The sequence below is a fragment of the Protopterus annectens genome, chromosome 14.part0 (genome assembly GCF_019279795.1).
Source record: "Protopterus annectens isolate FY-2018-M chromosome 14.part0, PAN1.0, whole genome shotgun sequence".
NCBI lineage: Eukaryota > Metazoa > Chordata > Ceratodontiformes > Protopteridae > Protopterus > Protopterus annectens.
The window spans coordinates 269862563-269888954 of record NC_056748.1 but is presented as its reverse complement, the minus strand read 5'-3'; the positions used below and the strand labels follow the sequence as shown (position 1 = coordinate 269888954).

The window sequence follows — 26392 nt, the reverse complement described above, 5'->3', positions numbered from 1 at the left end:
TTACAGATCTTGTATGTCCTTCAAGCCCAAGTTCCGACAGCAGAGACAGTTCTGAGGGTGTTTGGATCTATGACTGCTATGATCAGCTTATTAGTCCTAGCACAACTTCACGTGCAAATTCTTCTGTGGACTCTAGCAGTCCAATGGTGTCTATTAGCACTACCATTGTCTCATCAAGTCCGTATCCCCCAAGTATGCAGGGACTCTCATCGGTGGTGGATTCATTCCCCAGACCTAGTCAGGGGATGCCCCTTTCTTCCATCCTTTCCCAAAACTAGTCACCACAGACGCCTCCCAGCTAGGGTGTGGGGCATTGCTTGGTTAGTACAGTCCAGGGCACTTGGTCCCCATCTGTGACCAGTTTGCATATCAACGTCCTGGAGATGAGGGCAGTTTTTCTTGCAGTGCAGGCCCTTCATGCCCATCTTCCTCTAGGGACAATTGCGATTCAGACTACCAACATGTCGGTAGTCCGGTATATCAGCAAACAAGGAGGAACCAGATGTTCTTCGTGTTTCACTGTTGCAGTCATAACTGTAGGGTGCTCCTGCCGGCAGGCAGCCCGAGGTCGGCCAGAATCCCAAAGTCTGGGTCCGGCGTCGGCTGTATAAGCTAGTATCCTGACGTCAGTACGTCTTGGTACATAGCCGTCAGCCGACGCCATCTTCTCCAGTCTTTCTTGCCGTGCGGTGGAAAGCAGCTCGCAAAACGTTGGTTGGCGATTTTCGAACAGCGTATTTGATTGTTGTCGGTCCGAAGTTCTTACTTCTCTTCTCAAAGCTAAGTACCCGTTGAATTTTTTACTTGTTCCTCCGATGTCAGAAAAAGTTAATAATTGTATAGCGTGTGGGAAACAAATACCTCATAAAGATTTCCACTCTTACTGTCTACCTTGCTTAGGCCCTGACCACGACGTTTCTTGTTGTCGGTTCTGTGCCAGGTTCAACTCTCGTACTATCAAACGCAGGTACGATTGGGCTTTAAATTATTTTGGCAGACACTTCAATTATAGAATGTCGTCGGACGCTACCGGAGTTCAAAAGAAGCGCAAAGACAAGGACAGGCCTCCGAGGTCCAAGCAGGACTCGTTGCAGCTGGAGCCAGCGTCCGGTTCGGTTGTCGTCAGTGAGGCGCTTTTGCAGCCCCTGTCGTCCGCCGCTTCTGAACCGATGGCCGATACGGACTCCCATGGGGAGCCATCAAGGCCCACTATTTTCACTGCTGCAGGACCTTCGGACGTCGCTCCTTCAGATGGGTCCGGAACCGCTGTGCAGGTACCGGCTTCTGAGGGGGTTTTCAGGCCTACTCACATCACTATTTCAAAGGCAAAGGCAAAGACAAAGACTCCTTCTAAGTCTAAAGTTCCAGCTCAAGCTGCTTCTGAATCCACTCCCAAGACACAAAACAATTATTGAGGATGGCTGAAGATTTGCTTACAATGATTAGGGGTTCTCACCCCCCTCCTGAGAAAAGGCCTCAACAGGATGTTACTCTGGATTCCTCTGACCAGGCTTCTGTATCTTCTGTTTCTTCTTCTGATCAGGACTATTCCTTCCCCCCTTATGAGGATTCGGATGCTGAGGATTCTTTGCCCTCGGCCTCTCCGCCTGAGGATTTTTCTTTGGGGAAACCCTGCATGAGATGAGGGAACATTTTCATTGGGAAGGACAGGAATATTCTGCCTCCAAAAAGAGGCTTAGAGAATTTCTTCTTCTTCCTCAGCATAGGCCTTTAGCTATCCCTCCTGTCTTGGACATTGTAGATGATGCTTTTTCTGAGGCTAATTTGAATCCTGATTCCATGCCTCCTGCTCCTTCTAAGCCTGATAGATTTTATAGGGTTCCTGACTCTCATTTATTTTTATTTAAAACCCTTCTGGATCCTGAAACTATTTCTCAGGGCTCTAAGGCTGCTAAGGTTGCTACTTCTAAAAATCCTATTCCCTCTGAGAAGGATTCTCGTGCTTTAGACAGGTGGGGAAAAAGGTATATACTTCTGCTACCCTGTCTGTAAGGGCTTTAAATTGCCAGTTTCATATGTTTAAATATCAGCAATTTCTTTTGTCTGTTTTAAAGCAAAAGCTTGCTTCCCTTCCTGCTTGTGCAGAGGATAAGGAGCTTCAGGATGTTTTGCATGCTACTGAACAGGTTAACAAGCATAGCTTACATTGTGGTTTTGATGCTTTGGATGCTTCTTGCAGGGCTGCTGCCTCTGGCACTGTGATTAGGAGACATGCCTGGCTTCGTGAACAAAGTTTACCTGAACAGGTTAAGGCTAAGTTATTAGATGCCCCTGTTCAACAAAATGTTCTTTTTGGTTCCAAGGCTGAGGAAGTTATTAAAAGATGGAAGAAAAGGCAAAGTCCATGCAGACTGTAAAAGATTTCTTGCAAGTTCAGCCTCCTAGATTTTCCAGGAATTGGCCCTCTAAAAATTGGTTCTTTCCCACGTCTGACAGGCCTCAAAGGGGAAGATACAGACGCTCCAGAGGTCGTGGTCAAGGCCAGACCTCATACAGATCTAGACAATGGACTGCTTCTTCACCTAGAAGGGGAGAAGACAGATCCCAATCTCAAAGAAAGCAAACTCAATGACTCTCTCGGTTGGGCTTCAGGACCCCTTCACCTGGACGCCCCTCTCGGAGGAAAACTGTCTCTTTTTTACAGAAATTGGACTCATATTACCCAGGACAAATGGGTATTGGACGTGATTTTAAAAGGTTACAAGTTCCACTTTCACACTTTGCCAAGGACTCATGGTTGGTCAGATCTGCCAAAACTTCAATGGTCAGAGGCCTTAACTCAAGTGGATGCTCTTCTGGCCATGAGAGCCATAGAGCCTGTTCCACTCTCGGAAATGGGAAAAGGGTTTTATTCAAGGCTGTTTCTGGTCCCCAGAAAACAAAACTCATGGAGACCTATTCTGGACCTTTCTGTGTTAAACACCTTTTTGGAAATTCCAAAGTTCAAGATGCTTACTCTGCAACAGCTAATTCCAATGCTCTCTCAGGACGCCTGGATGGTGACATTGGACTTAAAGAAGCCTATTTGCATATCCCTATCAGACAAGAACGCAGGAAATTCCTCAGGTTCAAGGCAGGTTCGAGGCACTTTCAATTCTCTGTTCTGCCCTTTGGTTTATCTACTGCGCCCAGAGTCTTCACCAAGTGCCTGGCACCAGTAGTGGCTTACTGTAGACTTCAGGGGATCCAGATTTACCCCTATTTGGACGACTGCCTTATTCAGGCAGACAGCAAAGATCTTCTGCTTCAACACCTGGACTTCGTTCAACGTCTTCTCCTACTACTGGGATTGTCAGTGAACATAAAAAAGTCACATTTGATCCCTTCTCAACAAATGGTTTTCTTGGGAGCCCTCTTAAATACAACCTTACAAAGGGCCTACCTCACTCCAGAAAAACAAACTCAGCTGGCTTCTACTTTCAACACCTTGGCAACTCTATCTCAGCTCACTGCAAGGAAATTCCTGCAGGCTCTGGGCTACATGGCTTCCTGCATTCTGTTGATTCCAAACGCAAGGCTTCACATGAGAAAGCTTCAATGGTATCTGAAAAGTGTATGGTCACAGCATTACCACGATCTGGATATTCTGATTCCTCTGATCCCCTGCCTCCAGAAGGAGTTCCTCTGGTGGTCCAGGGCATGCACTTTAAACGAAGGAAAACCTTTTCGTCTCCCTCAACCTGCTCAAATCCTAACCACGGACGCCTCGGATTATGCTTGGGAGCACACTTTCTAGACAATTGCCAGCAGGGAACCTGGACAAAGGACCATCTTCACTGGCACATCAATCTGAAGGAAATGTTGGCAGTTCAAAATGCCCTTTTAGCCTTCAAAACCTTTTACAACCAGGGCCTCTGCTAATTCGCACAGACAACACCACGGTCATGTGGTACATCAACAAGCAGGGGGGTTCTCATTCATACCCCCTTTGCAGACTAGCTATGGGTTTGTGGGACACAGCTCTAAATTTGAATCTGCATCTCCAGGCTCAATTCATTCCAGGGAAACAGAATCTCTTAGCAGACAGCCTGAGCAGAAACATTTCAGATCCTCACGAATGGATGCTAGACACCAACTTGTTCAACAGGATTACTGCAGTTTGGGGATGTCCCCAGATAGATCTGTTTGCATCCCATCTCAATCATCAGCTGCCTCGCTTTTGCACCAGGTCCTTCCACAAAACAGCATGGAGAGTGGATGCCCTGTCCTTCAGCTGGAGAAGTCTTTCAGCATATGCCTTCCCTCCTCTTCCTCTACTGCCTCGGTACTACTGAAGATAAAACAGGACAAGCCCAAGTTTCTCATCTTGATTGCTCCAAATTGGCCTCGACAGTTTTGGTATCCAACCTTAAAGCTCCTGTTCTCGGGCCTCCTTGGATTCTCCCACTGAACCCTTCGCTTCTGTCCCAGCATCAGGGTCAGTTACTACATTCCAATCTCAAGACCCTTTGCCTGGCAGCTTGGCTCATCAAAGGAATTTGATTTCCTCTAGTCTTCCCAAACAAGTTTTGGATGTTCTTTTGGAAGCTAGACGGCCTAGCACTAGGAAATCCTATGCCTCTAAATGGAAGAGGTTTTCTATTTGGATGCAGGACCGAGGCTCTGATCCACAGGTTCCTGATCTCTCCTCTATTTTGCTTTACCTTTCGGAACTTTTATCTAAAGGACTTTCCTTTTCTTCCATTAAGATTCATGCTTCTGCTATCTCTGCGCATTTCAGTTCTGATCCTCCTGTTTTTTCGCATCCTTTGGTGAAGCAGTTCTTGAGAGGGGCTAAAAATTTGCGGCCTCCAAGGACTCCTCCTGTCCCTGCCTGGGATCTTAATTATGTTTTAGAAAAACTTACTTTGCCTCCTTTTGAGCCTGCTGCATCTTCAGATATTAAGTTTCTATCCTGGAAGACTGTTCTTTTGTTAGCATTGACCTCTGCTAGAAGGGTCTCAGAGTTGCAAGCTCTCATGGCTGTGGAACCATACCTTATTTTCCATCAGTACAGAGTATCCTTGAGGACCAATCCTACTTTCATGCCTAAGGTGATTTCAAAGTGGCTTTAAATCAGACAATTCACCTTCCTACTTTCTTTCCAAATCCTCAAAATAAAGGGGAAAGGATTTTGCATTCATTGGATGTACACAGACAGTTACGATTTTACTTGGACAAGACTAAAGATTTCAGAAAGTCTAACCAATTGTTTGTTTCCTTTGCCTCCAGTTCTCTTGGAAAACCTATTTCTAAACAAACTATTTCCAAATGGATTGCTTATGGAATCAGATTTTGTTACACTCATCATGGGAAACAGTTTCCAGGGACCATTAGAAGTCATTCTACTAGAGCAGCTGCTACTTCTACAGCTTTCCTCAGAGGAGTCTCTACCAAGGATATCTTGGAAGCTGCCACTTGGAGTTCTGTGCATACTTTTTCCAAGCACTACAATCTCCCCTTGTTTTCTAAGTCTAGGGCAGGCTTTGCCTCTGCTGTCTTGCAGGGTATTCTTGCCTCCCCTTCTTCTATCTAAAGCCTCCTCCCCTTCTACACTGCTTTGGGATTCCACCCTACAGTTATGACTGCAACAGTGAAACACGAAGAACATAGTATAGTTGTGTACACCTACCATAAATGTAGATGTTCGAGTGTCTTCACTGTTGCAGTCGGGGTTTCCCTCCCTCCTATCCCCTCTTTTTCTCTTATTTGTGGTGTATTTGTGTTTCCTTGTTGGATTCATTTTTGATTTGTTGGGGATTTCTGACATCTAGGGCAAGAAAGGCTGGAGAAGATGGCGTCGGCTGATGGCTATGTACCAAGGCGTACTGACGTCAGGATACCAGCTTATACAGCCGACGCCGGACCCAGACTTTGGGATTCTGGCCGACCTCGGGCTGCCTGCCGGCAGGAGCACCCTACAGTTATGACTGCAACAGTGAAGACACTCGAACATCTACATTTATGGTAGGTGTACACAACTGTACTATCTTACCTCCTTTGTCGCAAAGCTGGAATGGGCGATCTCCATCGTCCTTTTTCTGGCGGCAACACACATTCTGGGACAGTCCAACATTCTAGCAGACAGGCTCAACAGATCTATCCTGATGCCTTACGAATGGTCCCTGAAGCCTTCAGTGGAGGAGCAGATCTTTCTAAAGTGGGGCCATCCTTGCTGCAATCTATTTGCATCTCCTTCCAGTGCAAAATGCAGCGAGTTCTTCGCTCTGAATCCCCTTCAGGGGGAAGCCCCCAGAGATGCACTGATTCATGCTTGGCCTCCCGGTCTTTTTTATGCCCATCTCCCACTGCCTCTCATCTGGAAGTTTCTTCAGAAATCTTGCAGGCTGGGGACACTGTGATCCTCATCACCCCATTCTGGCCTCACTAAGTCTGGTTTCCCTCCCTTTGGTCTCACCTAGTAGTTCCACCATGGACCTTGGATCTGGTTCCGGATCTTATTTCTCATCCCTCGGGGATTCCTCATCCAGACCTGGACAGTCTGAAACTCACTACTTGGCTACTCCAGTTCCCCTGATTATTAGGACTCCTGGTTTATAATCTCCTGTTAAAACCATTTTCGTGGTGGCTTACAAATCTTCCGCCAGAAGAATATACCATAGCAAGTGGAAACGGTTCTCCGTATGGGCTTCGCAGCAGGCATTGGACCCATTTACTGCTCCTGTATCTGCTGTATTAGAGTTTTTGGCAGGGATTTTTCAGCAAGGTGCCAGTTCCTCCACTGTCAAAAGTCCAACTGGCTGCAATTACTAATTTTTGTGTGGGGGAAAGTATGTCTTCCTTATCCTCTTCTAAACTTTGCAAGACCTTCCTTAAAGGTTCCTTCCTTTTAAGACCCCCCGATGAGGGATCCTATGCCTCCATGGGACTTTAGTTTTGTGCTTCAAGTTTTAGTCTCCCCCTCCTTTTGAGCCTGCAGCTTCAGTAGATTTGCAGCATCTGTCTTGGAAGACTGCCTTTTTGGTCACTATTACTTCTGCCAGGGGGGTGTCTGAACTTCAAGCACTGTCCACCAAGGTTCTTAACACGATTTTTCATAAGGGCAGGGTTTCTCTGTGCACTAACCTGTCCTGTCTTCCCAAAGTAGCATCAGAAGCCAATATTAATCAGACTATCAATCTTTCTGTCTTTTTTCCTAATTTCCAGAATAGAAGTGAATATAAACTGCATCTGCTAGATTTACACAGGCAGTTGCAATTCTGCTTACACAGGACGAAAGCTTTTCGTAAATCTGATCAGTTGTTTGTTTCTTACTCAAAACCCTTCTTAGGGAAGCCAGTTTCTAAGGTGACAATTGCTCATTGGATTTCCCAGTGCATTATTCGAGCATATTCTGTCAAGTGAATTTCGCCACCGGGTCAGGTAAAAGCGCATTCCATCAGGTCTATGGCTACTTCAACGGCCTTTTGGTCCAAGGTGTCACTGGATGATATTTGTTTTGCAGCTACTTGGTCCTCATCTCATTCCATCATCTCACATTACAGATTGGACATTGTATCCAAGAGCAGGGCATCCTTTGGCTCCGCGGTGCTCCGGAATATCCTTCCATGAGGGCCACCCAGGTGTTAATAGCTGGGGACTCTGTCCCACAGTTTGAAGACCAAATGAAGTCAACTACTTCAGATAAAGAAGTTATGTACTCAGCATAACATTCCATCTGAGTAGTTGTACTTCATTTGTCTTCAACCATCCTCCCTCCTTTCCCCGACCTTGTCACTATTGTCCTAGCCATGTATATGAGAGATGAACATTCCAGGAGCATCCCTTGTTATGCTTTGGCTCAGGAATTTTGGGCTGCCAGTAGTGGTAAGGTCTTGTTGGGTCAGGTGTATGTTATATGTTGAGCAGCAAACTCAATCTGAAGGGAGGAAGGAAACAGGGGTATTATGGGTAAGGGGAGGAGCTTGGAGCTTAGATGCTGGATATGCGGCCGTGTCGATCTGATATGGATCCATAACCCATAGGTTGAAGACAAATGAAGTACAACTACTCAGATGGAATGTTATGGTGACTACATAACTTTTTAAAGAAATAGAAACTAAGGTCTTAGAGTACCTGCAAAGTGAAGGATTCAGTGTAGAAAATCTAATTCAGAAAGCACCGCAACAGGATAGAGTAATGGATATCCAAATTAAGGGGAAATCGGTGAAACAGGAAGCAATTGGTCAGGTGCCATATGAAGATAATTTGGAGCCTTCCACAGGAAACCAGTTTAAACATTCACTTGAAGCAAGGGAAGGAACAGGAAACTGGAAACTCTGATGCAGTCAATGTTGAGGAGTGATAGGCCAGTGAGTTCCCATATGATAGAGCAACGAATGGCATGGGACTGAAGTTGAAAAGAATGTGCCACAGGAAGATGCTATAGAATGTATGCAGGAATTGAAAAACAAGGGTTGTGCCCTTAGTTTGGAAGGTTTACCCCGGGGGTCATCTCTGTGTCACTACTAGACAGAGGCATAGTAAACTAAACCCTAAAAGGGCGTAGTATTCTCATCCTAAGGGGTGGTGTAAGCCACATACACTCTGGCTAGGCTTATAAATGCCTTAGGGCAGATAGCCTAGTACGAACCTATGAACCTATGAAAATGAGCTAAGAGAAGAGTTGCTTGATTTAATAGACATAGATATATCAAGATCAATGAAAGAAGTAGACTGCAGAAAATTAATAAAACCCAAAACGTCAGAAGTTTGATAAAACAAATGAACACAATAATTATGGCTGTTCATAGAGACCCATGTGATATAACAGAAGTAAACAGGATATAGCACCGTGTGGCTAAATTAATAACTGATAAAGTTCTACCACAAGAACACTGGGTAGTGAGGGAAAGGAAGGGGAGAAATCGAATACCACCATGGAAATATCGAATAGAGAAAACTATAAAGCAGTTAAGACAAGAAGTGTCACTGTTAGAAGATTATAGAAGAGGGAGTAGATCAATAAAAATACTAAGAAAAATAGATGTGATAAAAGCAATGCAGAGTATTATAACAGACCAGGATCTATCATGCACTAATGCAAATAACAAACTAAAAATTTTAGCACATGCGGAAAGACTTAGAAGATACGAAAATAAATATAAAGGAAAAGTATAAAATAAGCAATTTATTGATGATCCAAAAAGGTTTTATAGAGAATTGGGAAATAAGGGAAAAGGAATTGAAAGACCGCCAAAAAAATAAGAAACAGATACATTTTGGAAAAATATCTATGAAGATCCTATTGAACATAACAAAAATGCTAAATGGATAGAAGCAGTTAAAGAAAAATAAGAGGTTCAAAGGTACAAGATATTAAATGGGATGAAGTAACAGCCAGAGAGATTCAAACAAAGTTTGAGAAAAGCCTCTAATTGGAAAACCCCAGGCCCAGATGCAGTAGCTAATTTTTGGCTGAAAGCATTAACATCTTTGCACGAAAATTTAGCCATGAGTAAGAACTATTTATATGCACACCCGGAACAGACACCAACCTGGTTCACAACAGAAAAAACAATGCTCCCACATAAGAATGAATCTTCAAGTTTCCCTAAACATTATAGACCAGTAACTTGCCTTCCAACGATATATAAACTATACACGAAAACTGATGCTGACAGAGTTTATAGTCATTTAGAAGAAAACTCAATTATGGCAGTAGAACAAAAGGGTAATAAAAGAAAGTCAAGCGAAACAAAGGATCATTTGTTGTTAAATAAAGTCATTGTGGAGAACTGTTAAAAGGGGAAGACTCTAAGTATGGCGTGGATTAACTACAAAAAAGCATCTTATAGTATCCCACATTCATGGATAAGAGTGCTTAGGGTCTATATTAGATCCACGAACGCTTAAATGTTCGAATCTCTGAAGGTCGACCTTTAGAGATTGAACAGTTAAGCGTTTGAAATTCTGTAAAAATTAAAAAAAAAAAAATCGCAAGTGAAAAAAAAACGAAAGGGTTTTAGCAGGGGGCAAGCCCCCCCACACACCCCGCTAATTAAATATACCAACTCCAAGATCACGCTACAGTGTAGGGAATGGGAAATTTCCCCTTACCACATTGTAGTTCACTGAAATGCGATCTCTGAATTGGTATATTTAAGTAGCAGGGATGTGTGGGGGGGTGCAGGGGGGCTTGCGCCCCAGCTATAACCCTTTCCTTGTATTTTTTTTTTTTTATTTATTTTTTTACAAATTTGAACGTTTAACTGTTCGATCTGTAAAGGTCGACCTTTACAGATTTGAACATTTAAGCATTCGTCGTCGTAATGTAGACCCAAGTGCTTAAATATGTATAAGATACACACCCTACACTGATCGACTACATTATAGTGACCATGAAACAATGGCAGACCACTTTGCAATTAAGCCATGATAAAGGAAAAATTATTATCCCAGGGATAAAAATTCAAAGGGGGATATTCCAGGGTGACTCTCTGTCACCACTGCTATACTGCCTTGCCCTTAACCCATTAAGCTGTCTACTTAACAGCTTAGGCCATGTCTATAATTTGGCTCCTAGAAAACAACAAAGTGTAAAGATTTCTCATCTTCTCTTTGTCAATGATTTAAAATTGTATAGCTCATCAGATGAGGAATTGAAAGCACAACTGCAAGTTGTCAAAACTTTTTCAGATGATATATGAATGTCATTTCGTCTTGATAAATCTGCAAAAGCAACCTTTAAAGCAGGAAAACTGCAACTATGGAAGACATCAGTTTGGGACAAGAATGTGATATAAAAGAACTTGAGCAAGAGGGAGTGTATAAATACTTGGGAACTGATGAAGGATCAACAATAAAACATGAACAGATGCGAATAAAACTTAGTAAGGAATACTTCAGAAGATTTAAATTAATCCCGAAAACAGCACTGACATCTAGGAGCAAAATTCAAGCTAAAAACAATTTGCTGTTCCTGTCCTAACTTAAAGTTTTGGAGTGATTGACTGGTCCCAAAACATGTTGGATAGAGTAGACAGAAAAGCAAGTAGGATGCATCATTCTCACCAAATGATTTATAAAAATCATTGCATACCGAGATTATATATTTCCTATTCTGAAGGAGGGATGGGCCTTCTTGAAATTGATTATATGTATAGATCTGCAGTCGTGGGACTCCACACATATTTGCTGACCTCACAAGACCCAAACGTAATGAAAGTTTTGAAACATGAGAATAAATCTAAGATGACTTCTCTGCTTAATTTAGCAGAAGCATATTGGCGTCAAGCAGGAATGGAAATCAAACCAGAAGTGGATAAAAATCAGGCAGCAACTGAATGTGCCAAAAAACAAAAGAAATACTATAAGGTGAAGGACCGATGAGAAGGCAAGAAATGTAGAAAAAGCAGAAAACTTCTGGAAGACCCTCATGTTGATCAAGAACAAACGCAGGAATAGTTAAGGAGAGGCAAATTCAAACCAAGAGATGAAAGGTTAATATTGGCAGCCCAAGACAGTGAGCTACTACACATTGGTTTACAAAGTCCATTGAACATGTGGAAGAAACAGACAAATGTAGGTTTTGTAAAACTGAATTGAAACAGTTGCACACCTTGTTGCAGACTGCAACATACTAATGGCAGAAGGACTGTATACTGAAAGGCATAATAATGTGGCAAGATTATTGCACTGGGGATTGTGCAAACATTATGATATTGAAATGGATGAAAAACACTGAAAACATGAACCACAAAGCATCATAGAAAATGATGAAGTTTATATCACATGGGACCATCCATTACCAACAGTTCAAAAGACAGATGCTAGAAAACCGGATATAGTGGTCCAAGAAAAGAAGACAAGAGTAGCATTGATCATTGAAATCGCCACACCCAGTGACTACAGTATCTTGCGTACAGAGAGACACAGAGTCATAAAATATCAGGATTTGCAGGTAGAAACAAGAGCAATGTGGAAGAATGATACCCAGACAGTTCCAATAGTACTAGGAGCAACAGGTCTTATAAAAAGAATCTACAAACACATTTAGGTATGTTACCAATCCATGTAACGCCGTACGAATTGCAGGTGGAGTCATTACTGGGCACATTGCAGGTGCTCCAAAGAGTACTTTTGGCGAACATCAAAGACTGAAACAATACTAATTTCATGAACTTTAATTGTACTTTGACTTAGGAGTGGGGTCTATTCCTGTCTTGGTATTAGAAACCCAAAAGACTTGGAGAAAATAATAAAAAAAAAAACAGACATCTCACACATCCACTTAAGCAGCATGTTTATAAAACAACATGCAACCTTTCTAAGTTTAACCCAGAAATGTTCACTAATACCGTATCATCTATTAACTGGACCGTCTTAAAAAAATCCTCCCTATAGATGATGCTGTAAATGAATTCAGGACAACTTTACTGAATATCCCAAACAGCCTTGCACCTTCTAGAAGGAAGAGACTAAAACAATCCAATTTTGCTATCTAAAAATAGCAGAATGTTAATGCAGGATAGAGGGAAAAGTATGGAAAGAATGGCAAAAATGTAAAAGGCCACAGTATCTTGAAAACTTCAGAATGGTTAACAGTCTTACCAAAAAGCAAATAAATGAAGGCAACTATACTATAATAACTTTCAGAATAGTAGTAAACATAGTCGTAAAAAATTGACAGCCAACAAAGAAATCTTGCATCCTGGCCAAAACTTTAACCCTAACCCCTCTCCCAATAACTCTTATATTCCAGATAGTACAGTATCTCTAACAAAGTATTCTCCAACATCATCTCTAACAAAGTATTCTCCAACATCTAATCCTAACCCTGCTCGACAGCAATGTATTACCACATCCACTTTCACCTTGAAATGTGTGCCACACTCTATATAAAACTGCTGTTAAACTCAAACCATGCTGTACATCATCTGATGACCTTCCAAGCGTGTACCTTAAAGCAGCAGCCAGTAACATTGCCTGTCCTGTCTCAATCCTTATAAATTGAGCATTCCAGGAATCACATGTTCCTTTTCTCTGGAAAAAGTCACACATTATCCCTCTGCACAAACGAGGAAGTTCAACAGACATTACTAACTTTAGACCTATATCAGTCTTATCCACCTGTCTCCAAAATACTTGAAACATGTATTCAACAATAATTGCTAAACTATCTGCTACAAGAGGAACTCCTATCCCCCACACAACATGACTTTCATCCTTCCCAAGGTGCTAGTACACACTTCTAACCTATGTAGATACTGTCGGTAAAGCTAGAGATAATAGCAAACTAGTCTCCTCCTTTATTTCTAGACTTGTGTAAAGCTTTCATCTCAGTTTGTCACAGACTTGTACTTTAAATGTCCTCAAGACTCTCTTAGCCACCCTTCTGTGGTTCAAAAATTATATATCCAATAGGTATCTGTCAGTAAAATGGCACTCCACTCTGTCTCCATACCTCCCAGTCACCACCTGTGTACCACAAGGGTCTGTATCCTTGGTCCCCTCATTTTTAACATTCTCAGCAACACCCTCAACACATCCACACAATAGGCCTCTCTAATACAGTACACAGTTGCCCCACACTCATTTGCACATCTGACAACATGCCACACCTATAAACAATTACTCAGGAAGCTTTAACAGACATTGAAACATGGCTTTGTAACTCAGACCTCGAGCTTAACAGCAAAAAAATGAAAAAAAGGTAAACTAAATGTGGACAGATACCTATTCATACCTTACACCTCGCCAACATACTTTACACCTCCTCAACTCTCCCTTCTTCACTCATTTCCTTATTTTATCAATTTTTCTTCCCTGGCTTTCTCTCCAAATATAACATAAGTTTGCTTTTCTCTCACTTCATATTGCAGTTCCTGTTTGTTTTATACTAACGTACTTGTGATTTCTCTGTACACTGGCTAAAATGTTTCTAAATATTAAATCATTGTCCTGCAATGTTTTTATGTTATGTCTAATTTGGTATAATGATTTAAACTGTAGATGTTGTTTGTATTATTTTTGAAGAGCTTTTCTTCTCAGGCCACCGCTAAAAGTGAGCTCTTACACAATTGGACTTTCCTGGTAATCAAATGTTAGTAAATAAATAAACAGAAATGTTTTTCTCCTTTTCATAAGACTGTGTAAAAAAATAAAACATCGCTTCAAGTAATTGTATCCTGCATTACTTCAAGTCTTCTATCCACTTGGATAAATATATAAAAGTATCTGAATATTTATTGTTGCACTGTTAGTCAAAACTAATATAATATTTTCCTTGTGGAAAATTGTTTAATATAAGCATGAGAATTTGTTATTCATATTCTTGTATTGTCTTGAATATTTTGTAATGCGTTTTTAAAACATGTTTTACAATTATGAGGTATAACAGCCAATCATCGTTAAGTTTACACTATTTAAACACTAATTTTATGTTCATTGGGTTATTCTGATGAAGTCAACTGGCATTGACGAAAGCGCTTAATTTTATTTGAGTTTTGCTTTTGGAATAAATTGTCTTATGGACTCGCAACAGTAGTGCTTATTTTGGTTTCATTTGTTGTATTTGAGCACTACTGCACCACCTTTTTGGTCACTTGGATAAAAAAACCGACTCAGACCTTCAACATGCACAAGGTGAACTAAAAGAGAAAAGAAGAATTGGAGGCAACAGAAGATGGTGAGGGGGGCAAGCAACCAATCAACACTTCAAGGGAAAGCTTTCCTACAAAGCCATTTTTTGTTCTCCAACAGAAAATGATGAATTAAGCAAAGGACATGAAACGGTTTTCAGAACAGGTGGTAGGTACCATAAAAACAATTAAATGAGAACAGTATTAAAAAAAAATAAATAAATGTCTACATGGAAAAGAATGAGATATAACGAAAATGTGAGTTGCATTCTGAATGATGCTTTAAAACAATGGAATCAGTATATGCCTGAGCGAAAATAACCATAATAAAAGTATTTTAGCTCAAATGTGGACTAGAGTAAATGAATATATTACAAATAATTAGTGGTGGGAAATATGTCTTTAGTCTCAGATAATGCAATTAAATCAAGAACATTTAGAATTATTGCTTGAAAATGTGTGTAAAAATATCTTTGTATCCCTAAAAAAAGACTTGAACAGATTTTCATATAAACATTAAGCATATGTTAGAGATGTGGAGATTCAGGAAGATGCTCTTGAGAGTATATATTTTGGGAATCTGAAGAGTTGCCGTACTATAAATTGTTTTGAATAATATGCTAAGCTTTATACTTGGAAGAGAAATTAACCTCAGTGTAGAGTTTTTGTTGAGTTGTTGTTAAATAGCATATACTAAACTGGTAAAAGCTTAGCTAACTTTAGTGGTGAAATAAAGTAATAACTGGAAAATAGAAAATCATAGAAAAACTGACAACAAAAGAGTTTGAAAAGATGAGTACAGAAATTAAAAATATGGAACTGAAAACTGTTAGAGATCAGAAACAGAACTACATATTAGAAAAATGGGCTATATTGGCTACTGTAATGGAAACTGAGATTGAAGATGACCTTGACATGGAACAAACTACCCAAAATGTATTATCTATTAAGTAAAGTAGACTGCAGTACAAGTGAGAAAGGCTGCAGAAATACCTCACTAAAAGAATCACAGCCCTAAAGCAGATACCCTATGCTGACCATCTAAAAAAAAAAAAAAAAACTCCAGCTATACTCTGTGGCACATCTTCTACTCAGATCCAATCTCTGCTTAACATACAAGGCTATATCAGACCCTGAGCTGTTGGACATGCTCCACTTAAAGAAATCCCAATCCCTTAGAGCCACACGCTTCAGGGATCTAAACCTTGTCATCACAATGAACAAAACATGCTGGAGGGATAGGTTCCTGACCCAGAGGCTCTCCATACTCTGGAATAGACTTCCCATACATATCAAGCAGAGCACCTCCTTGGCCCTCTTCAAAAGGAACCTTGACGATTGGATGGGTGATAGGAAATTCACCCCAGGGGTCACATCAGTCGCCCTGGTAGACAGGGGTCCAGGGAAGTAAATATTGTGGGAAAAATATCCAGAGAATTGTTATGGCTAGGCTTGTATAGGCCCTCGGGCCGATAGCCTAGTACCAACCTATGACCCTACGAGAACACTGATTTAGTTCTTAAGACTTGGAATGTAGTAAAATAAAGCAATATGGTCACTAGTGAATCCATGTTATAAGAAGTTAGTTTGTGCATTTAACTGTTTAAAACTTGAGATGAAGATTAGATAGAATAGTTGAATGTTGTCTTTTAATTTTTGTGCTTAAGAATGACAAATTAATATAAGTTGAATGTAAGCACCGATTGAACAACATAAGGCTAGTTGTTTTTAATAAATATGCAAAATAGAAGTATCAACGGTCAGTGCCAGAGTAACAAGTTTCTTTTTCTTAGGATAACACTTCCAGTTATTTTATCTCCTTTACAATATTAAGTACTTTGATCAATTAGAATTTGTTTAGATTTTGATTTTGTGGTATTTGCTTTCTTGACATTCAGTAGCATTAAACTTAGTAAGGCCTTGTGGTCTTTCCCTTCCTTTGATACCAAAGTGTGGACATTAAAGTTTTATAAAGTACAAGCAGTTTTCGGGTATCTACACAGTACTATAATGATATTGTAAAGAGAAAGGCACCATAAGAATTGAGTTAAACTGTAGGAGAAGGTGGAGTTTTCCATTAAGGACCTGCTGGAAATCCAATATCGTACTTTCTCCTTATTTCTTGAACTCACACCTGTTTCATCATCATCCCCTATCACTCATGGGTACCAGAACCAGGGGGGGGGCACATACTCTTTCAACAGCTGCCTAATATGCCCTGAAACTGCTGCCAGAAAAGTGATTACACATAAATATTTGTATTGGAATTTCAGAGATAACCACAAGGTCAGGCAGCCATAAAAATATATATGGAGTGATAAATCATCATCATTTCCTGGCTGCATTACCTCACGGTTGCCATGGAAAAGCCTATGTGAGTATTCCCGAGGCCTACTGATCAACTTCTTTTTTCAAAGAATTAGGGCAAAGACAAAAATAATAGGGGAATGAAGGCTCAAATCCTAGGAACATTTTAAAGCTTTTATTTATTTAGTTGCCATTTATTTACTTGGAAATTCTGACTGGGCCAAAAAGAGCCCCTTTTCGCAGAAGCCTTTGGAGAAAAGCCCCACTTTACAAAAATTAAAGACAGAATAAACAAAAACATAGGGTACATATATGTAATAATTGCAGTTATAGTAAAACTTGTAAGAGGAAGGCAATACAGTACAATTAAACAGTTACAGTAAGACGTGAATAGCAGGCAATACAGTACATTCTTTAAGGTACAAAAGGTATTATAGGACAGTAGTACAGTCTTTGTGACAGAAAAGGCATTCTGGTACAGTCTTAATGTGGAGATGCAAAAGAAAGAGGGGGTTTAGGAAAAAGATTTGTGCTTTGAAGTAAATTAATTGGGTAAGTGTCAAGTATGTTAAAAAGTATAATAGAATGGGGGTAAAGTACAGTCAGATGATGTGATAGAGCTGTTAGAGAGAGGGAAAGGGAGGAATATAAGAGGTCATGAGGCAAGAGGATATGGATGCATACATTACTTCATTTAGAATTTTAATACAACAGGATTTGCATTAGCATGCATTTTCTGATTAATATAAGTATGGAACTCTAATGTCTGGCATTAGTGACTGACTTACTAATTTTCTGCATACCTCTTAACTTTTGCTTAAGAATTCTAAACAAAGCCAGTAATGATGAGGGTATCAAGGGCAGATTTTAAATATTGCTGTTATAAACTTAGAAAGATTTTAGAATAACAGGTTTTGCATTAGCATGCATTTTCTGATGGATATGAGGTCTCAAGACTCGAATATCTCATTTAGTTGGCACAGTTTTCAATGGTTTGCCAGAAAACCACATATTTTATGAATAACAGACTGAAAATGTTAGGCAAAAATCTGGACATTATGTGAAATTTTGTAGAATTGAGGGGTATGATCCTGAATGATTTACCAGAAAATAAACATTTTACAAGGGACAGGTGAAAAATATGAGGCAAAATTAGGGATGTTCTGCAAAATTCTGGACAGTTAATTTATTGTTTCTGGCTTGTTTACCAGGTAAGTGGACTGGCCTATTGATGTTTTCAGCCGCCACCTGAGATCAACAGCACCAAAGATAACAATTTACACAAGTACAGTAAGACATTACATTCATGTACATACTTCAAACAGTTAAAAGATACGTTTAATTTCCATATGTTGGTGCAGACCTGCATATTTATTGCCTTTTACCTACTGAATACCAGGACGGGCTTTCGGTCTCCTGTCTAATAGCCTGTTTTGGGCAGAATTAGTCAGAGAGGTACTTTTCACTGGAACTAGACTAACCCCCAGTGTAGTTATCACTTTGCTGTATTTAATTATTCGTTCATTTTCTTACACTCACTTTATGGTATTTAGGATCATTATGGCATAGTCAGAGACTTCCTGACAAGCTATAGGATTAAGCCGTAAAACAGTTTAGATTCTTAGATAATCCAAGGCAAACAACTCTTATGACCATTCATGCTTTGCCAGTACCCCCCTTCCTGAAGCAGCACCTCCTTTTTCCTGGAGGGCCATACTAGTAAAACCCAGATTAAATATGTGGATACCCATCCAGTCGCTAGTTTAGATGGTGAAGTTTATTCCAAAGGTTTGGGAGGTGCTGCCTTATAAACATGCCTCTCCATTGTGCAGAATTTATTTGTTGGTAAAGATTTAGGTCCCTGGTTCTAGTACTAGCAGAGAAAAAGGAGGCCCAGGACAAATGGGTCTCTAATGGTGCAGCAAGCAAGAAGACAGATTTCCTCTCAAAAGTCTTTAAGGTGCTGAATAAAACGATAGAGCTTCCAGCATATCTTCATAGCTCAAGGATTTTAGGCCTGTGATCTTTTCTGGTTAGGAATATTTAGGATTTTGCTAATTGTTTAATATGATTCATGAGATCCACCCCAAAGGGGGCATTATATTCAATAATTGTCCTGATCAATACTGAGTATAAGGGATTGATTACCCCTTTAGACTATGAGGATATTCCTTTGACAATTAGGTGGGCTAAATAAAAAGATTTCCTAACCATTGTGATCACATGATGGCCAAAAGAGAGGAAGCTATGAACCAATGTATCTAGGTTCCTGACAATTTTTTTATTTTGTAGTTATGTGTTGGCTGTAGAGTATTCTGGACGAAGGGTTGTCTACCAAAAGTGATACTACACTTTTGGACATTTAGTTTGAGCTCATTTTAGTACATCAAGGATTTTCTAGGTAGAGTTCATTCAGAAGAGTTTGGGTTTCTACTGTGATTTACAGCCTTCAGTTTGCATACATCTGCAGACCTGTTGACCAGAGTTCTTGGCTCTCTTCTTGTAGATCAGAGAAGTAAATACCAAAAAAAGAGATGTTCCAGCACTGAAACCTGAGGGTATACCACTGGTCACATTCATACTTACTAATGAGGCACTTACAAATCGCACTGTGTGGGCTCTTTCAGCTGCTTTGCTATCCATCTTCCTACATACGGGGTTGATTTTTAATGCAATTAGCTTTTGTATGATGCCAGAATTGGGATTGTAGTTGAAATCCTTCACCAGGTCAAGGTACATCACATGCAGATTGGAAAAACAATTTGCAAAGGAACAATGTGAGGATATATGTATGGTTCCCAAATATGCAACAAAGTCAAGAAGAGTTAAGATCTTTGCTTGGAAGTGTTTATATACCCCAAGCAGACTCCAGACTTTTTTCCTCAAATTTATTGCAAATATTGGAGGTGTGATGGGGAAGAAAGAGGTAAGTGGGACCATATGTATTTCGGAGTGTATTGAGATGGCATACTAAAAATTCCCTGCAGCATACTGTTTCAGAAATATTGGGTGAGCAAATTTGTGTAACAAATGAAATTATTTTTTTTTTGTGATGTAGAGTTGGAATTGCCTAGACATAGTAAGGTCTTGCTGAATTTAATTCTGGTGGCTGCCAAAAAAGCAGTTACTATAAAATGGAAATCAAAGTATAAACCAAGTGTATTAGGAGGAGTGAATATATTAATAGAGAGAAAAGAACTGGAAGTGAGATCTTTAGAAAACAGTAGGAGCAAATTACGTAGAAAAAATGGGAATTGTGGGAACAATTCATGCAGAATAATGTTTTGGAGGAGGAATGTGGTTTATGGGAAGACTGGAATTGAATGAGCTATATAATGTCCAATTAACAATGACCATATATAAGATTGTATGTAATGTGTAATGTTTGCAACTGAAAATCTATCAATATGATTTGTTTTCATTTATATAAATTTATGATTGCCTCTGTTGTAAGTGATAATTCAATAGAGGTGTTTCTCCTTAGGGAAAAAAAAACACACCATATGCACTGCATGGCCACCACCTACAGCCTCTATAACCTTTTTGAAGAAGTTTACTGGGTTAAATAGGAACTACCCTTCGCAAAGCCAAACTGTTAAGGATCAGTTCAGACAAGAGTGTTGATATCACAGTTTATGAGGTTGGTTATAATACACCCCATGATTTTCCAGATGAGGCTTGTAAGGCTGATAGGAATTTACCTACCCAGGTAAGCTGTAAGGCCACTGTTATGGAGGGGCATCAGCATTGCAGTGAGCCACTCATCAGGGACAAAGCCAGTAACTAAACTAAGTTAAACACTTGAGTGTGTACAAGGGCATGTTTAGCCCTATTATGCAACCAAGTATATGATCTACTGCAAGAAATAAAGATACAGTCAAAAGGATTGCTGTATACCAGAAATCTGACAAAACCAAGCATCTTGCATTTTTTTCTTATCCAGATGTTAGTGTTATAAAAGGTTTTATGGAGAGTAACGAACCTAGTTAATAAACTGTGTGATGAACTTAAATGGGATAGTCCTTGGCAGTACTGAATATTTTTACTCTGGCCTTTGGTGGAATGAAACCTTAGCAAAAGGACTTGATGGGCCCCCTACTGTCTGTTCCCCCTGCATACCTCTATTGTTTTCTCGGTTTTTACCCCATCTTGGTCTTATGACACCATTCAGATTACTTTTTTTCTTGTTTCCTCATACTTTTTGAACTCTTCAGATTGTTCCTGTATTTTTTCAATATGTCCTAAATGGCTAAGATTATACCACAATAAACGAGGAGGAAATAATCAAATTAAGCCAGCAGTCTCAGCCACCCCCCTCCCCAACTGAAGCCATTTTGTTCTAGAGGCTCAGAGTCGCATTTTAGAGGGGTTTTTTTCTTCAAATCTTTTGAACCAAAAGTGGCCTGAACAAAAATTGTGGCTAAAGAAAGAAATTCATTCGTAGTCTTCAAGTCTGTATTCACTTCCTGCATCCTTTCAGCATGCCCTAAACAGTCAAGACTGTAGTGTAATAACTGCGGAAGAAATACAAGAATTAAACTGATAGTCTGGAGGCTGGACCTCAGGGACCATGGGATTCCAGATAGTGTGAGGTACCTTTTAGAGCTTTTTCCCCAGCCTTTTGTTGCAGTTATGGCCTGGATCAAAAATCATGACTAACTAAAGAAATAGTCTTATTTTTAATTTCAAGGAAGAAATAAGTTGTGCCCAAGGCTTAATGATCAAAGTTAACTAAAAATTTTGTTCCCAATAAACTGAGAAGATAAATTCTTGCAAGGATATGTGAATCATATCTTAAAATAGTGTCTATCTCCTTGTCAAAAAAAATATACAGTCACCCTTTTGTATTCCTCTGTTATTGGATTATGATGAAAGTGAATGACTAAATTACCTCAGTCATATATTCGAAGTTACTGGTGTCAAACATCAGACAGCTTGCCTACTCATCCCACCCCTAAAAGATAATTACCACCATCTGTGTATCCATCTGACAGCCAGAGTATAGAAATGTATTTTAATTTGTTGATCACAGATGTACAGTATATTCAGAATATGTCTCCTTATCCTTACCACCCAAAGTTAGCCAGATGTATACCCTTCTGATATGTGATTATCAGAAAATTGATGGAAAATTATTATAGTTGTGTATTCTAACCTGTTGTGCCTAGACAGTACACTGCCCCCCACACAAGCTATAGTGATGTTTTGTGCATACCTTTGAGGTATGATTGTCTGAAAAGTTAAAGAAATAATGACTACACTGTCACAACCCGACAAAAGACACAATGACCTGTGCATAGTGTCTTGGAGGTTTAACTGTGAGGAAAATTAGAGAAATCATGACTGGAGTGAGTGTGCGGAAAATTTAAGAAACACTGTTCCCAGTTCCCACCATCCACACACACAAGCTGTAGCAGCGTTCTGTGCTTGCTTCTGAGCAGGGACAGTTGTAGAATAGGTGGGTCCAGGGCAAAAGCCCTGAATAAGCCTGTGTCAAGCTCCACTTCTACAACCTGAGTTGTGGATGTTGCCATGATCTAGATTTTGCTGACCACCTTCATAGCCCAAGTTGCAGTGTTTCTTTAAGGGGCCTCATTTGACTCTTGAACTTGGTGATAATTCTATAGAATGTTAATACTTTGACAGGACAGCATGTTTTAGATGGTGGGAGCTCATTTTTTTTTCAGATTTGTTGATGACCTTTTATACTTTATGCTGGTTTCAGGCCAATGCAGAATTTTTTTATATGGTAGGAAGCGGAATGCATTCTGCTGCAGGTGCCTTCTTTAAGTTCTGAAGTTCCTTTACAAGTTCTTAGTTTATATGCTTTCTCCTTGGGGTAGTGTATGCATGAAAAACAGATTGCTTAAGAGAGACTGAACTGTCCTAGGAGCTACAGTTCTGCTTAAACACTGGCAGTTCTTTACACTCTGTAGCTGGTCTTTCCATTCCTCTTCAAGGTATGCTGCTGATAAGAGTGGTGCTAGTCATTCCCCTGCAAGAGCAGCACTTGTATTTATTTATCAGTCTTTGAGCTTTTCCTCTGGAAAAAACTAATTGTACAAAGAGGACAATGACTGTCCGCCATATGCTGTTATAACAGGTGTACTAATGTGGAGTGATTGTGATCCTGTCTAATAGTGCCTGATTGGTACCTCTGACATTGCAAAGTATTCAGTTTTCTCACTTGTGACTGAATACTGTACTGTACTAGAATTCACTGTCCCGTATTTAACTAAGTGCAGTATGGAGATATTCAGTACTATAATTAATTTGGTTTTGCAGGATAAGCATGTGTCTTAGTTTTCGTAATAATTATGAAAGTACCATTTTTTATGTCGATATTGATACTGATTATAAAACATTTCTGTTGAAGACTTTTCATAAAGTCAAATGGAAAGAAAGAAATGAAGAGGTTTTCAGTGACCCTTTTCAGACAAAAAGTAGAAGTGATGTAGATTTAGTTAAGTAAGGGACTTGAAAGTTCATTATTGCTTTTCTAAGTGCTCATTGTCTGGGACACGTGTTGTTGAAATGTGAAAATTTGCATGACATATCACACCTGTAATCAGTATTTAGGCCTTAAATACGCTTTATTTCAGTGTTACAAAGCATTGTGTTAGTTCAACTGTTTCATATTATATTGATGTGTTTCACTTACGAGGTCACAGATTGCTGCCAAAGTTGTAAGAAAATCATTTTTTTATTGAAACAAGAATATTTACAATTTTCCATGTTCCTTTTTGACCAAGATCCTTGATCACACAAGAATGGGGATATTATTGCTGCAGTAGTCTGAATTGTAACTCTTTTTTCTTGTTAATGTTTTAATTATATGCTACATTTAACCTTCCAAGTATATAAATCTGTTATCTTGAAATTTTCCAGGTCATGCCCGAGTACTTAATGAAGCGTTATAACTTAGGTAGTCCTACAATGCAAGCATTTTGCAGAAAGTTTCTGCCAGCTCCTCTTTTAGGTAGGTGTAAATCTTAATGATTTTTAATTATGATAGTTTAGGATATGTTGTTTTCATGTTTTATAACCATCAGTCTTAGTTTTACTGTTAACATTGTTATGTGGGCCTCAGGGTTCGGATAAGGTTTCATGAACTATAACTGTATTTTGTATAAATTCTAAATATTGCTGATGTAACTAAGAATATCTTACACTGGATCCCCTTCTAATATTCGAAAGGCCATATCATCGAATTTCATTTTCGTGAGATGAAAATCACGAAACTGAAATACCCAAATGGCGAATTTTTCCCAGGGCAAGTAAACACTTGCCTAACATGTCCTTTTCTGCACTGTAGTACGATCCTGGAGTTGGTATATATAGTTAGAGGGCATGGGGGATGTAGCCTCCAACCAGGGTGGGTTTTATTTACTCTGGTGTATGTTTCATTGAAGTTTGGGCAAATGTTTACTTGCCCTGAGAAAAATTCACCATTCGAGTATTTTGTTTTCGTGATTTTCGTCTTGCAAAAAAGAAATTCGATGATATGGCCTTTCAAATATTAGAAGTATATCCCTTACACTAGTAAAGTGGTTTTCTGATGACAATTTCAGTCAGTGAGTTAACAGTTAATTAGCAGCTGACACTTTTTTAGCAGGTTACAGTTATTTACTTATTTTGACAGTATTAACTGCGTAAACAGCACTTAGCCTCTTTAGTAGGGGAGACCCAATGTTTTTCTGTACTGACTGGGCAAGGTTTGACCAGAGCACCATGTAAGGTCTGTTATTGATCATGTGGAAGTTTGCGTTGAAAGTATACAATGGAACTGTAGAGGGAGGCATCATAGATAGCTGATGAAGTCAGACTGGAAGTGGTGAGCTGTGTGCTGAGTGAAGTTCAGACACTTGTCGAATAAGCTGAATTTTGACTTGCCTCTGATTTTAGTAATTATGTATGCTTCATGAATATCATTAGTGAGGATGTATGAAGTAAATTGTTTTCTGTTGTATATAAAAAAAAAACAAGCCAACTGCCAAAGGTGACCCACAAATCAAATATAAAATAGTAAAAAAACAAAATGTGAGTCAACCTCCACAGTACAAGCTAAAAAAGACACATTGAAATAAAACTTTTATTAAAACAAAAGGTTAGGGTTGCCTCTTCATCAGACCATACAGAACAGAAAAGAACATTTGATTTAATACAATTACTAACCAGTCATCAGTCTACATCAATTAAAGCAATTATGAACAACCAATCAAAGTCACCGTCTCCTAATCAGGGCAGGTTGAAGTGAAATCCCAGAGTTAAGATCAGGTTATCTATGGGCTTGTAAGGAAATAATCCATTTTAGCTCACACATTCAGTGTCACCCCTTCTGAGACTAGGTCTAAGTATCTGTAACACCCTAAACCTAAAAACATTATGCCCTGGATGGGACATAACATGATTAGTTAATGCATTGGTTGATATATTCCTACGAATATGGCCCAAATGTTCAAGTATACACTCCCTTAGCTGTCTAGTTGTCTTATCAGCATAAAAACCAGAGCAGGAGCTGCAGGTAGCAAGGCATACCAGATTGCTGCTCCTGCAACTGTACAAAATGAAATATCAGCAGGAAAAGACCGCAACCACCAAACCAAACTTGTTGGTCGTTATCTATTGGTGGTTGCGGTCTTTCCCTGCTGATATTTCATTTTGTATCGTTGGTTCTTTATATCAGCTTAGTATCCGTTTTTTTATTTTTGCTCCTGCAACTGGCTGTAAATCTAGGGGGAAAAAAGACGTCCTGTAACTGGATGAATAAAACAAACATCAGAGGAAATGGAAGAACAAGCCTTGCAGTTATGGCATGGAAACGTTCCTTTCTTACAGATGGTCTCTACTTCAGTACTTCTAGGCCCATAGCACAGAAGCCTCTTAATGGACATACTGTTCCTAAAAACAAAAGAAGGATGTGCCCCACCTGCCTGCCCAATATTGCAGTCAGCTAGCAAAATAGGCTAGTTCTTTCTTATAACATTGCAATATTGTTGAACATTGCTGGAATATGTAAAAAACAAACTTGAACCATCCTTCATGCCTCTGGGCTGTTATGTCTGATGGATAGTGGATTTAGATGAAAAATAGGTAGCAGCTATATCCTTTCTACTACTAACGGTTACCATACATGTACTGACTATAGAACGATGGTTATAGCCTCTAAGTAAAAAAACATCATTCAGCATATCAAGAGCACTCTCAAAAACATCATCGTTAGTAGATAATATTGAAACCCTCATAGACTGACCTTTGAGTATATTAGAAAAAATGTGGGGGGGGGTACATGCTGAATCTGTGCAAAACCCAATTCCTCCAGCAGGGTTTCCTGTATATTTTAGTTTCCAATGACACAAGACCATTTTTAAAAACTGTAACATCTAAAAAAATCAGTAGATGTTCATGAATGACAAATCTTAAAAAGCCAGACATACTTTCAAGATAATTCACAAAATCAAAAAGCTCACTGATGCTGCCTGCCCATAGGACAAAGACATCAT

At 39.5% G+C, this 26392-nt stretch overlaps 1 protein-coding gene across 4 annotated transcripts in view; it reads left to right on the top strand.

The window, feature by feature from the left end:
* The window catches only part of SFXN4 (sideroflexin 4), a 645242-nt gene that overhangs the window by 366527 nt on the left and 252323 nt on the right, over positions 1 to 26392 (top strand). For all 4 annotated transcript variants that reach the window (XM_044055982.1, XM_044055979.1, XM_044055980.1 and 1 more), the window contains exon 10: positions 23778 to 23868. In XM_044055982.1, coding sequence (XP_043911917.1) covers positions 23778 to 23868 — 91 coding nt within the window. The remainder of the gene's footprint in view (positions 1 to 23777; positions 23869 to 26392) is intronic.